General features: G+C 46.8%; 2 protein-coding genes across 4 annotated transcripts; one reads left to right on the plus strand and one right to left on the minus strand.

Annotated features, from left to right (window-relative positions):
* Positions 1-977: 977 nt before the first annotated feature.
* On the minus strand, positions 978-6,804 carry ppm1la (protein phosphatase, Mg2+/Mn2+ dependent, 1La; the record flags this gene model as incomplete). Of its 3 annotated transcripts, XM_079751700.1 has the most annotated exons (5): positions 978-2,390; positions 2,695-2,856; positions 3,499-3,697; positions 5,925-6,191; positions 6,652-6,804. In XM_079751700.1, the coding sequence occupies 5 exons, from the start codon at positions 6,802-6,804 to the stop codon at positions 2,029-2,031; spliced, it is 1,143 nt and encodes a 380-aa protein (XP_079607826.1). In that variant the 3' UTR covers positions 978-2,028. The 3 variants fall into 3 exon arrangements, with proteins under 3 accessions (XP_079607826.1, XP_079607825.1, XP_079607824.1); XM_079751699.1 differs by lacking the exon at positions 6,652-6,804 and having other exon boundaries at positions 3,523-3,697; positions 5,925-6,618; XM_079751698.1 differs by lacking the exon at positions 6,652-6,804 and having other exon boundaries at positions 5,925-6,618.
* A 1,774-nt stretch (positions 6,805-8,578) lies between these two features.
* Positions 8,579-11,607, plus strand: otol1a (otolin 1a; the record flags this gene model as incomplete). Its single annotated transcript, XM_079750562.1, has 4 exons — positions 8,579-9,002; positions 9,145-9,189; positions 10,598-10,669; positions 10,796-11,607. 4 exons carry the CDS (start codon positions 8,579-8,581, stop codon positions 11,605-11,607), a joined length of 1,353 nt encoding a protein of 450 aa, XP_079606688.1.
* Between the last annotated feature and the right edge of the window lie 922 nt (positions 11,608-12,529).

Consider the following 12,529-nt stretch of genomic DNA (forward strand, 5'->3'; position numbering starts at 1 on the left):
CGGAAGAGACCACCTCCGTCATCTTCAGGCACTTTTCACAGTAAGAGCCCGCCAAGGCGAGGTGGACGAGGTCAACACCTCGACGCCGTGCACGTTGATCCTCGTACTCGTATCCTTCCTGCTTTTACATTTGCTTCAGGCAAAGTACCTCCGACGTCGAGAGTAAATAAATAAGACCTTGCAGTAAAATGCTCACTTCAAATGTCAATATCTGTTCCATCTCTCCTTTGATTTGACCCACACGCCACCAGTCGGGTTATCCACCACATACACCAGGCCGCTGGTGTTAGCAGAGTGTCTGTGCTGCCACGGGGAGTGCGTTCTTCTGCTTTTCCGATCTTGAATGTCCCACGGCCTGCCCCTCATCTGATGAGTGCAAGAAGATAAGCAGTATGTCTTGGAATCGTGGGTATTTTCATTTAAATAAACCCGCTGCTCGTCTATACAGCCGAGGCTTTGGATCAACATTCGCTCTTCCATAGATGACTTGGATCCGTGTTGTCCCATTGTGGTTTAGTGTATATCCCGCTATACGGATGCTTCTTGCGTTTTGTGAGCTGCGGCTCTTGCCTCTCTTAAATACTCTGGACTGGGTTCAAGCTTTCCGGTAAACCGATGTCAAATGACGTTCAGTTAAATTACTGGACGGTGAGTCGCCTTGCAGTGGTATACAGTGACACCACACAGTGGCTATCCAGCACACGTAACTATTTGTAGCGTTGGCCTGCTTCCCAGAAACACGCAAACGACGTCATACTAGTTCCCCCCTCAGTGTGAGGCCACCATATATAGTGATTATTCCCAGTACAATAAACCAATTGGGTTGACCACATCAGATCATAATGTGTTTTTTCATGAATTGTGTTTGGCTAGGGCTCTTCTGTTCAACTTTAAAAGCATTCCATAAGTATTGTATTTCTACAGTCTGCACAGCAGCTGTGAATGGAGTTCATGTCAACACACTCGAATATCAAAACAACCCTGCAAAATAACATTTATTGGCAGACTGACACGCAGATGAATAAAACGTTCACATTGAACATTTTACCATTTCAATACTGAGATTTCACATACATAATCTTCATAAATTGTGTGTTGGGCGGATTTTAAGATTTAAATAAGGCATTAAGGTAGCTTATTAAAGAATAATAAGAAAAATAGGCTTATCACTTCTCTCAAAACAACTGATGCAAACAAAAATACAAACACTTTTGATAACAAAAAGTAGGATTCAAATCAGTAGTAAATCAATTACAATCCGATACGATCGCAGATAAAAAATAAACGTGTTTTTTCCCCGTCATATTGCTTCTTAAGCGGCATGGCATTACAAGCAGATAACATTCACGTCACGGCTGCATTATACACGTGTCGTTTTTTTTTCTCTTTATAACAGCTGCATCAAGTCACAGCCCGTTCACACCTCCTCCTCCGGAGGCCACTATCAGGGATCAAGAAGACATGCCCTGATATGGACGGCATGCATCCGTTTAATGTTGGATGGTTAAGCCCCATCGCGACTGCATACTTGGGGGGGGGGGAGTCTGGGTCTAAATCAGGGCACACATACGTTACATACGACATCCCCTTTCTATTGCGTCTACGTAGGCTGATATGTAAGGAGTAGTCATTCCGCATGAAAATAAATCTGGAAAGTGCAGCTCTCGTGTGTGTGTGTGTGTGTGTGTGTGTGTGTGTGTGTGTGTGTGTTTGTGTTCTCTAAGGTAAAGCGGTAGCATACATGTACCCCAATGTCCAGTAAACAGTAGATCGATCACAGTCTCACGTGCTGGTTTCGAGAAATCACCTCTGATCGGGTGCGACGATATCTTTTTTTGAGATTCAGTGTATTTGATCCTTCAAGATGCAATTTTTTTTTATATACAGATTTTTTTTTTTTTAAATAGGGTTTAATACCAGAGCATTCGGGGCGCCGGTGGCGGTGACCCGTCCTCCACCCTGGTGGTGTTGTCCATGCCCCAGGTGTGGTAGGGGAGGGACGAGGCGAGCCAGAACCACAGCGCGGGCTCACTCGCCGCTCTTAGCCCCGGCCTTGCCGCCGCCGCCACTCTTGAACCTCACCACCATGACGGTGATGTTGTCCGGGCAGCCTCGGTAGAAGGACTGCAGGACGATGCTCTTGGCGCCGTAGTGCGGCTCGTCCAGCCGCTCGCGCACAAAGCGCACCGCCTCCTCGTTGCTGAAGGCGTCCCAGAGGCCGTCCGACGCCAGGATCATGAACTCGGGCTGCAGCTTGTCCAGGTCAAAGGTCACAATGTCGGGGTCGGGGATGACCACGTTGAGGTTCTTCAGCGGGTAGTCGCCCAGCGAGCGGGACATGGCCAGGATGCCCTGGACCCTCCAGGAGCCGTTGAAACTGATGAAGCCCCCTGGGGAGGAGAGGAGCACAGGGGAAGTTCACTTTGTTGTTAAGCTGAGGCGTCATGGTTTTTTGTTCAGGAAAACATTATAGGGTTATATACCATGAGCAATGGATGTTTCATTAAAAATACAGCAATCTAGTATCGTTGCTTAATGATTGATTCAAAACAAATATATAACCTTGTAGTCACCCACAACGGTAAGCCGTCTAGATATTGATGCAACTCCAATAAAGACCAGCAGGTGGCGCCAGGCTGACTTCAACCCGTTGCCCATAACTTTCCATTGCTTCCGTTTAATGAACCAACTCACCTGCGCGCTTGATTCTTTTACGCTCTTTCAGCTGGTATGGTTTGTGGTCGTGTGACAAAGCAACGGCGTTGCCGTCCTTGTCACACAGAACACCACGCGAGTCTCCAACATTAGCCACCGTTAGTTCTCTGTCTGATAGCAGTGCTACCAAACATGTGGTGCCTGAGGGAAGAGGGAAGGAGTGATGAAGTAAAGTGTGTTGCATGAAATGACCTAGTGGTGGATTGCATTAAGCGTCCTAGAACGCCGTATGACTTTAATGTGAAGATCTCTGTCGTCGAGAACACAAAATGTAATTGTAGTGTTATTGAATAAAATGTGATTCTTCAATTGAGAACGTGTCAATGGTAACAAATATATGGCTATGAAAAGAAGCTATGTCCAGATGTTATGCTTGTACAATATTTGTTTTACTCTGTACTCAAATAAATCAAACATTAAGCTACAGTTAGTATTGTGAATTTACTAAATTAGAAATATGGTTAAAAAGTGTGTGTATATCCAATGAGAGTCAGAGATCAGCCTATTTGATAGAGCATATAATATTAAACTTTTTTCGACGTTTTCGGTTAGTCTAAAATAAATAGATGAGTGGATGGGAGCTGTGGAAATAGAAGTAGAAATTATGGTCACAGAAACAATCTAACAACATTTTACGGAATTACAAGTGCTATCTATATCTCACAGAAAATCCCCCCCAGCCAAAACGCATCACTAACAAAACAACACCAGTGCATAACACCGACGCGATTTGGCCTCCTTACACCCCCATGTCATCACCGCCGTGTCCGAGTATGTATGCACCTCCAATCATCCCGGGCTCCTGACCTGCTTCGTCGTGATTGGCTGAGAGTTTGTCCAGCATGTCACGATCGACTGCCATGATTCGCTGTTCCAAGATACTGGCGTAAGACTGTGAGCTCTCTTTCCGCTCTCGCTCAAATGCCTGCAGCTGCTGCCTCAGGGCCTCAGGCAGGTGGGCCTTCACATAGTCAGCAGCTGCCTGGTTGGGGGGGGAACATAGAGGTTAGTGTACCTGAGGAGATAGAGAGAGAGAAGGGAGGAGAGAGACAGTCAAGGGGGGAGAGAGAGCAAGATATATATATGGGGCACACAGGAAAAAAACGGCATGCTTTTTTTTGCTGAGTATGCAGTTCCAGGTGAGAAATTAGTGGTTTGTATAAACATGTAGTTTCATTTAAATAGTTCTTTGAGAATGAGCTGCAGGTTATAATAATAAGAGATTCAGGTATATGGCACTCTGGTTGGTCTTGGTTGATTCCATGGTTTAGATCAGCAGGCCCTGCATTATTATTTAAAGTTAAAGGACTGGTCAGGAACTTTTATACCAAAGTGAGGATCTACAACTGGTTTGCAGTGCTATAATGGTTGCCTTTAAGCTGTAAACCCAGGACATACAGTGCCAGGTGCAAGATTCTAACTGACCAGTTTTGCACGAAACAACAAACTGGGAAATGACGTTCCACATTAATTCCAGAGGTTAGAGGATATCTTTTTTACAAGGCGTCTGCTCTTTTTTATCTCAAGTGCCTCCAGATGATCCCAATAGAAATTCAAATTTATGGAGCATTTCCATCATCTTTGACTTTGCCTGTAATGGAGGTTGAAGCAGGTGTTCAGTTGAATTATTGAACCACCCACTGCTTACCCCTCTTCCTCGCTCATACTTCTGCATAACGACTTATACTTTAGGGTCTCCGTCCACAGTACAATGAAGAACTGGCTCCAAGCCTTATCCAAGATACAGCAGTGGCAGACACTAACGTATATAATTTCATTTAAATGTAACATAATACGTAGGCCTACCTCATATACCAGAATATCTTATGTTCATGTATTCATTTCCAAATACATCTTTACATTATCATATAATGCAACTGTAGGTTTATATTTAATTTTATAAAACAAATGATTGCCTCATTTTAAAATATGTGGAAATTACAGGATACAAGAGAATAATTATAACCAAAAAGTATAGCTGGACCTATAAGCAGTAGTTATAGGAGTAGCTGTATCATAATGTCCTATAAATATGAATCACTGTAAGGCAATGACAGAAAGGATATTATTTTGAAGGGCACACAATGTGCCATGTTCTGGAGGACTGGCAGATCTCACATTGGGTGGGTAAATATTTGATTTGGGAAAGGGCGATGACTGTGAGCCAGCAGTCATGAAGCAAACACGCACACACGCACACACACACACACACACACACACACACACACACACACACACACACACACACACACACACACACACACACACACACACACACATAACACCTATTGGTTCTACTATCATTTAGGATCACACTACACAAACGGCACTTACATCCGACATGTAATAGGTAGCAATATAAATCTAAATCAGTAATTTCAAACCTGAATAACTCGTCATGTATTTGTTTAGAACCAGCCCGGTTCAGAAAAGACCCAATCACATCCCACACCCGATGTCGATAAAACTATTAACACTGAGGTGCCCTAAGGTGCTTAACCAGATTAGAGAGTGAAAGCAGATGTTTCTGTGGTAGGTTGGGTGTTTCCACTACTGATGAAACCACTTGGAGGCGTTGTGGGTGACAGATGGACCCCGTAACACGTGGTGCGTAGACAGCCATGAGAATTCACTGACCCTTGACTAGGGGAGGGAAAGAAAGGAAGACAAAAGCCTTCGTCGCACCCACGTGTCCTGCTACACACACAATGCAAAGTGTGTGTGTGTGTGTGTGTGTGTGTGTGTGTGTGTGTGTGTGTGTGTGTGTGTGTGTGTGTGTGTGTGTGTGTGTGTGTGTGTGTGTGTTAAGTCCCCCACGCCAGCCCCAGAACAAGGTCGACTTAACAATGGGAAGGGTACACAACAAATGCTTATCCAAGATGTGGAAAGTTAAACAGGATTTGGTAGAGGTATAATAGGGTACTACAGTACATAATTTATGTACTGTAGTACCCCCCTTTATACAGTACATAATTTATGTACTGTAGATAATATGAGGAATACCATTATTTAAGAACTACAACACATTATTTCCCTGTGCATGGCCCACATGGTAAAATGTGGAGTTAAACCATGTACCTATTGGAGGTAAACATGTGCAGCAGGAAAAGACAATAAACCGACGCATTCGTTTTGCTGGGAGAAATTTGGTTAGTCTTGAGCACATCTAAATTACAAATATGGGCCTATGTAGCATACTTTCCACTCACCTCTCCACCGTGACCGTCAAATATCCCAAATATAGACGGGTGGGATTTGTTAGTGATGTCCGTGAGCACCTCGAAGCGGTCCTCCATGTGATCCCGCCGCCCCTGGATGGAGTACACCGCCACGTTGTTGTTCTTGAACTCCCATGTTTTGGAGAACTCGGCATCCAACACACTTAGGCCGCCCAGCCGGTCGTTCATCATCATCTCCGCCACTTTCCCCTTGACCATCTTCACAGCGTCGCGGCTCGACTTGACGATGGTCTTCACCTCGTCGGTGTGGAAGAAATAGCTCCATAAGGCCAGGCTTATACACAACAGGAACAATGTCTCTGGCCTGAGCAGAAAATAACGCATGATCCGACCAAGAAGAGACAACAACGTCATTGTGTCTCCTATCATCACACGCAACCAAACTGCGGTCTGTCTCTTCTTCACGTGCAATTCACTCCATCCGATCGAAGGGGGGGATTTTTTTTGTGTGTCAAAATGTCTGACACGAGAGATGCGGGTGAACGTGCAATCTGGCCCGATCGAGTGCGTAGTCTACCCGCCCCAGACGGCCGATGGTCGGTCAGCAGTGCAATGAAAGCCAGGCAGAGGCGGACCAGGCCGTTCTCATTGATTTGAGCCGCTGCTCAGCAAGACGCTACGCGAAGATCTCCGGCAAACAGCTGCATGCGGATTCGCTAAAACATTAAGCGCGGTCCTTTGTAGCGGAAAAACTCACCTGGAGGTTAGATAAACATTTGAAGGGAGACATCGAGGCTATTTTTGGACGTATTATGAAGTCCCCCGTTGTTTCGCTGACCCAGTTTCTTCTCCGGGTTATCGTGTCTATATAATTCCTGTCCCCTCTCTCCGTTTGCCATAACCGTAACATTTTCCACACTCCCCCATACTAGCGTTTGCCTGTGTCGCTGCTGGCGAAGGGCGCAGCTGCAGGGAACCCATACACTGTCACGCCTCGGAACCAATAGCAGAAGAGAATGGTCGATTCACTTAATATTGCCATAAAATATTATGTTCATCAGTAGGAAATTTAATTAAATGTAGATGGGCATATACATTTAATGATACTTAAAACATACCAACAATTTAAAAGACAATACAATACACTACGCTTCCAATATACAATCATGAACACTCAGATACAGTAATTTAAATTAAATTTCAATTATATTAACCTACAATATTCGTTTTTTTATAGAATGGAGGCCCGTTCTGCAAGGATATTAATATCATTAATAGAATTAACAGGCTTATTTATTATCGGTAGAAAGATAGCTAGCAGAACTATAATTATAGACAGCAGGCTATAACTCATGATTATACTCACTCTCTCTACACTGCTTAGTGCTTGTAGGTTCAACTCTAAAGCATAGGAACTTTGTTTACCCCCGATCCCAGTTCTCCAGATAAACCTTTGAAAGCTTCAAAAAGAATCTTTGTCTCCCTATACCATATTGACCCAAACCTTGTTTACAAAATGTTTATAAATCTCGTGATTGATATTACTAAATCATAACATTATCCACAAAATCGCAGTCTTGACCCATCCGATGTCGTGTGCGATGATCAATGCATAGGGGGGCTGAATCGGAACCCACATAGGGATCAAGGTCAGAGGTCGACATCCTAGACGCACGGCTTTGTGGGACATGTGAAGTTCAGCGGTGCGGTGTTCCTGTGAGGTGTGTTTGGGTTACGAGTGGAGCCTTTGGGTTTCCTAGATCAAGGAGGAGAATGGTGAGATCAAGGTTGTTATGGCCCGTTTTGGGACATGGATCCGGGTCTCGGTGGGTTTGCCCTGAGTCAGTTCTTCTTTAAAGCAGCGCCAATTAGCATAGTAGCTACAAGGTATTCAACACAGTTCAATGTAACACCTATACTGTATGGGGTGTCATTGCAGATTATGTGTGTGTGTGTGTATGTGCGTGTGTGTGTGTGTGTGTGCGTGTGTGTGTGTGTGTGTATGTGTGTTGGTGTGGGTGTGTGTGAGAGTGTGTGTGTCTTTTTGAGTGTTGGTGTTTGAGTTTGTGTGTGTGTGTTGGTCTGTTTGTGTGTGTGTGTGAGTGTGTGTGTGTTGGTGTGTGTGTGCGTTGGTGTGTTGTGTGTGCGTGTGTGTGTTGGTATGTGTGTGTGTGTGTGTGTATTGTATGCAGTCCTGAGACTTTCAGTTCCATGTCCCTCAGGAGTCATGCAATATGTTCCTACAAACCCGACCACCCTGTCAAAACCCTTGGTGATTTTACTCCCTTGTGCTCTCGTTGGCTCGAGAGTAAAGCAGTCAAAGCACAAGCCGGGCACTATAAAGGAAGGCGTGCACAGCACCAACCACCAAAGCATGGACTGAGTCTGCCAGTCATCTTCTCAGCCAGGTAAGGTTCTCCGGACCATTCTGCTCGGGACTCCACATCATAGCAATGTTGACTCCGCGGTGGGAGTCAACTTTATCCTTTTCGTGGAAACAAATACGTTTCTAGTCATTGACCGAGTCTAGAGCAATCCGAGATCCTTCCACAAAATGCCAACACGATCGATTGGTTCATAAGTAATGTTAACTTGTCTGTTGATTCCAGCCCTTCTGCTTTTGTACGTGTCTGGCTTTTTCCTACCGTGGCAGGTCTTCATCACCACACACGTAACCCAAAGGCATGGCGCGTCTTCACCCGGCGCTCCTCTGGTCCGCCGCCCTGCTGGTGCTGCTGGCACTGCAGGCCACCGGCGCCAGAACCACGGCCCGCTCGCCCAAACCTCAGAACACCAAGAAGCCCCCCCGGGCGGGGTCCGGCGCCGGAGGAGGAGGAGGAGGGAGGGTCCGGATGACCACCGCCGTCCTCCCGATGTCCTCCAGCAGCATGGCGACGGACGAGACCACAGAGTCTATGACGGACACCTACTCCCTGTCTCCCACCGACAGCACCACCTTCTCCGAAGACGCCTACCCCACGGATTTCATTCTGGACGCGGTGGTGCCCCCGGGGGTCCGAGCCGATAACTTCACCATAGACCTCAGCCAGTGCTTCTACAACGTCTGTGAATGCTGCCCCACCAACAAGAAATCCCCCGGACCGCCAGGTGATATGCGTCCTATAGGAGAACGTTTACCAGGGAGGGAAACATCCAACGAGGCCTGGATGTCCTTTCGGGTACAAGTGAAAGAGTGAAAAGTTCATTTAGTTGTTCATTAACGCCTTGCTTCCCTCTGTCTTCCTACCAGGGGAACCTGGGATGCCCGGAGCCAATGGACTCAACGGAGACCCAGGTACACGCGGTTTCACATGCAGACTGGCTTGCTTTTTCTTGGAATGAATAATAATGATGATCAGGGGCGTAGGAATGAGTTTAACATTGGGGGGGACACATATCGGAAACCTGACAGATCCGTTAATGATTTGAACAGAAATATGTCATAAATTAACTACACTGAAAAAATTCACAAATATATTTTATTCTACTAAAAAGATACATTTGTAAATGTAAAGGAAAACACATTTTGAATGGCAGTAATGAACTGATAAATATCAAATCAATTCTTTAACTGCACGCTCAATCATCCAGTTTTTTAGAATAAGAAGCGGTGACAAGACGCTGTGTTGCGCTTTCAAAATAAAATAAAATATTTTTCTCCCCCGGGTATAATTTTTAGGTGGGACAAATGCGCCTGTCTCCAATATTGGAGGGTACACGTCCCCTCCGTCCCCCCCGGTTCCTACGCCCTTGATGATGATATTAATTGATCCGTTTTTTATAGCGCTTTTCTAAATACTCAAAGACGCTTTACAAATAAGAAAGGAATACATACAGACAGTACAGACAATCAAACAAAAGGGAAAAAACAAACAACACCACAACAATAGGCAACACATTAAGAGAGCGGGAGAGAGTGGAAGATGGCGGAGGATGACTTGTCAAATGTTGTAGGTGGTCCTGAAGGGATAGGTTTTAAGCTGACTTTTGAATGAACAGAGTGTGTCAGAGTTTCGGATGGCCAGAGGGAGGGAGTTCCAGAGGGTAGGGGCGGCGATGGCGAAGGCTCTGTCCCCCAGGGTGCGATACTTGGTCTCGATGATGGAGGTGAGAAGGTTGGCATCAGCGGAGCGTAGGCGGCGAGTGGGGGAGTGGCGATGGAGGAGATCTGTTATGTACGAGGGTGCAAAGTTGCTCAGCGCTTTGTAGGTGGTGAGGAGGATCTTGAAATTGATGCGTTGTTTTATTGGAAGCCAATGAAGTGGACGGAGGATGGGAGTAATGTGTTCTCTGGAGGGGGAGTTAGTAAGCAGTCGGGCAGCAGAGTTTTGTACATATTGCAAGTTTTGAAGGGGAGGCCATACAGAATGCTATTGCAATAGTCGAGTCTGCAAGTGATGAAGGCGCGGATTAGTGTTTTGGCAGCTGAGAGAATTTAACGTAAGCATTGAATAGCATTTTAGTCATATAGTAGAGGACTTTATTCATACGCGATTTACAGTGACTACAGACACATGTCGTTAAGGAGCCGGTAGGGGAGAGAAGGAGTATTGCTTTAATGAAGCTTGGAGTTAGACGTTGGATGGAACCTAGAACCTTTCAGCTGGGAGGCGAACATAGCCACTACTACATCATAGATTACAATATAATGTATTTATTTTCAATATGACACTCAAGGGTCTTCTGAATTCTACATATCACAGGTGAAACTGGTCTACCAGGGCCCATCGGACCCCCTGGGGTCGCGGGGTTGATGGGAAAACAGGGTGATAAAGGTAGGCGTCCGCTGGCACCAGATCCATGGTATCACAGTAATAATGTACTGGCAATGGCTGATTGTGGCTAGAAGACCCTGAAGCTTTCTCAATGAAAGGGCAGCTGAAGAGATCTCCTCCCCACAGGTGACCCGGGTCTCAGAGGGGAGAAAGGGGAGCCTGGTTTGAGAGGCGAGCCGGGTCTCAAAGGGGAGGCCGGACCCAAGGGCAGTCCGGGAACCGACGGCCCTGCCGGCCCCCAAGGGGTCGCAGGGTTGAAGGGTCTGAAAGGGGACAAGGGCGAGTGCCCTCTGCCCCCAGCCGGACCCCCTGGCGAGAGGGGTGAGCCGGGTCTGAACGGCACCGACGGCCTACCGGGAAAGAAGGGAGAGCCCGGAACCAAGGGAGACCGAGGGAGCCTGGGCCCCCCGGGGGGGAGAGGCATGCCTGGGCCGAAGGGAGACCGCGGCATCAAGGGTGTGCGTGGCGTTCGAGGCCCTAAAGGGGCCCCTGGGGAAGACGCCCCCATGGTCCGCTCGGCCTTCAGCGTGGGCCTGTACCCCAGCAAGTCCTTCCCCCCGCCGGGTCTGCCCGTCAAGTTCGACAAGGTGTTCTACAATGAGGAGGGTCACTGGGACCCGTCCACCAGCAAGTTCAACGCCACCCACCCGGGCCTGTACGTGTTCGCCTACCACCTCACGGTGCGGAACCGGCCCCTGAGAGCCGCCCTGGTGGTCAACGGCGTGCGGAAGGTGCGGACGCGCGACTCGCTGTACGGCCAGGACATCGACCAGGCCTCCAACCTGGTGCTGCTGCAGCTGGTGCCGGGCGACCAGGTGTGGCTGGAGACGCTGAGGGACTGGAACGGGGTGTACTCCAGCAGCGAGGACGACAGCACCTTCTCCGGCTTCCTGCTCTACCCGGTCCACGTCAGAGGGGACCCCCCCGCACTCCTCTGACCGGGGATCTCCGCTCCACCGCCCGGCCTGCGATCCACCGTCTGAACTCTGCCTTCCACCCTGCTTTAGAAGAGGGGCTCACTCTTTAGCCCGTTTGCACTACTCGGTTCAGTCTTAATCAATGCTCTATGCTGTCAAACGCCACTGCTAGTCATGTGCCAGCTTGCTGCTTTCACGGCTCATCTTAATCAATGCTTTGCCTGCCCTTAACATGGGTGAGTTTAACACCCTGTACGCAACAATGTATTCTGTATTCTAACAATGCAATAAAATTGGGTACTCTTCAAATGCATCATTTTTATAGTCTTCGTCTGTGTTTATAAAACAAGAGGGACTTTTGTAGCCGCAAGCATTGAATCAGAAATGATCAAGTCATCGTCGATGACTATGTGAAATTGGATGAACAATATTTTCATTTCAGTACCACTAGAGGGCACAGGAAGCTCAGGATTTACATAGAAGAGCCGCAGTGGGGGATTTAAGACCTGGCACTGTTTACTGTAGTTGCAAGGGTTGCAACTACATTTAATGAACGAAGCAAAGAATATATAGAAAGAAAGGAAGAAATATACTCAAGTAAACAGCATAAAACATAAAGAAACGTACTACCTAGCCTACTAACTAACTAGACACCCTTCCAGAAATAATAGGGTTATTGGGACTACATTTCAAAATCATAGGTGTTGCTATTATGGTTCAGCTGTAGGCCTATATGTTCAACTATAAGCTAAACTGACATCTATTATATGTTGGAGGGAGGAACGGAGAAAGACACCACACATTGAACATCTGTTTCAAAGGGATAGATGCATTGATGGTTGTATATGAAAATAATGAGAAAAACACACGGATGAAACCCTTTACATTCAGTGCAATGTAAAAGTTTCCAAAGTAGGCAAACGGCTAAGGAGAAGTGAAAATG

The sequence above is a fragment of the Pollachius pollachius genome, assembly GCF_949987615.1.
Source record: "Pollachius pollachius genome assembly, chromosome: 14".
Classification (NCBI taxonomy): Eukaryota; Metazoa; Chordata; class Actinopteri; order Gadiformes; family Gadidae; genus Pollachius; species Pollachius pollachius.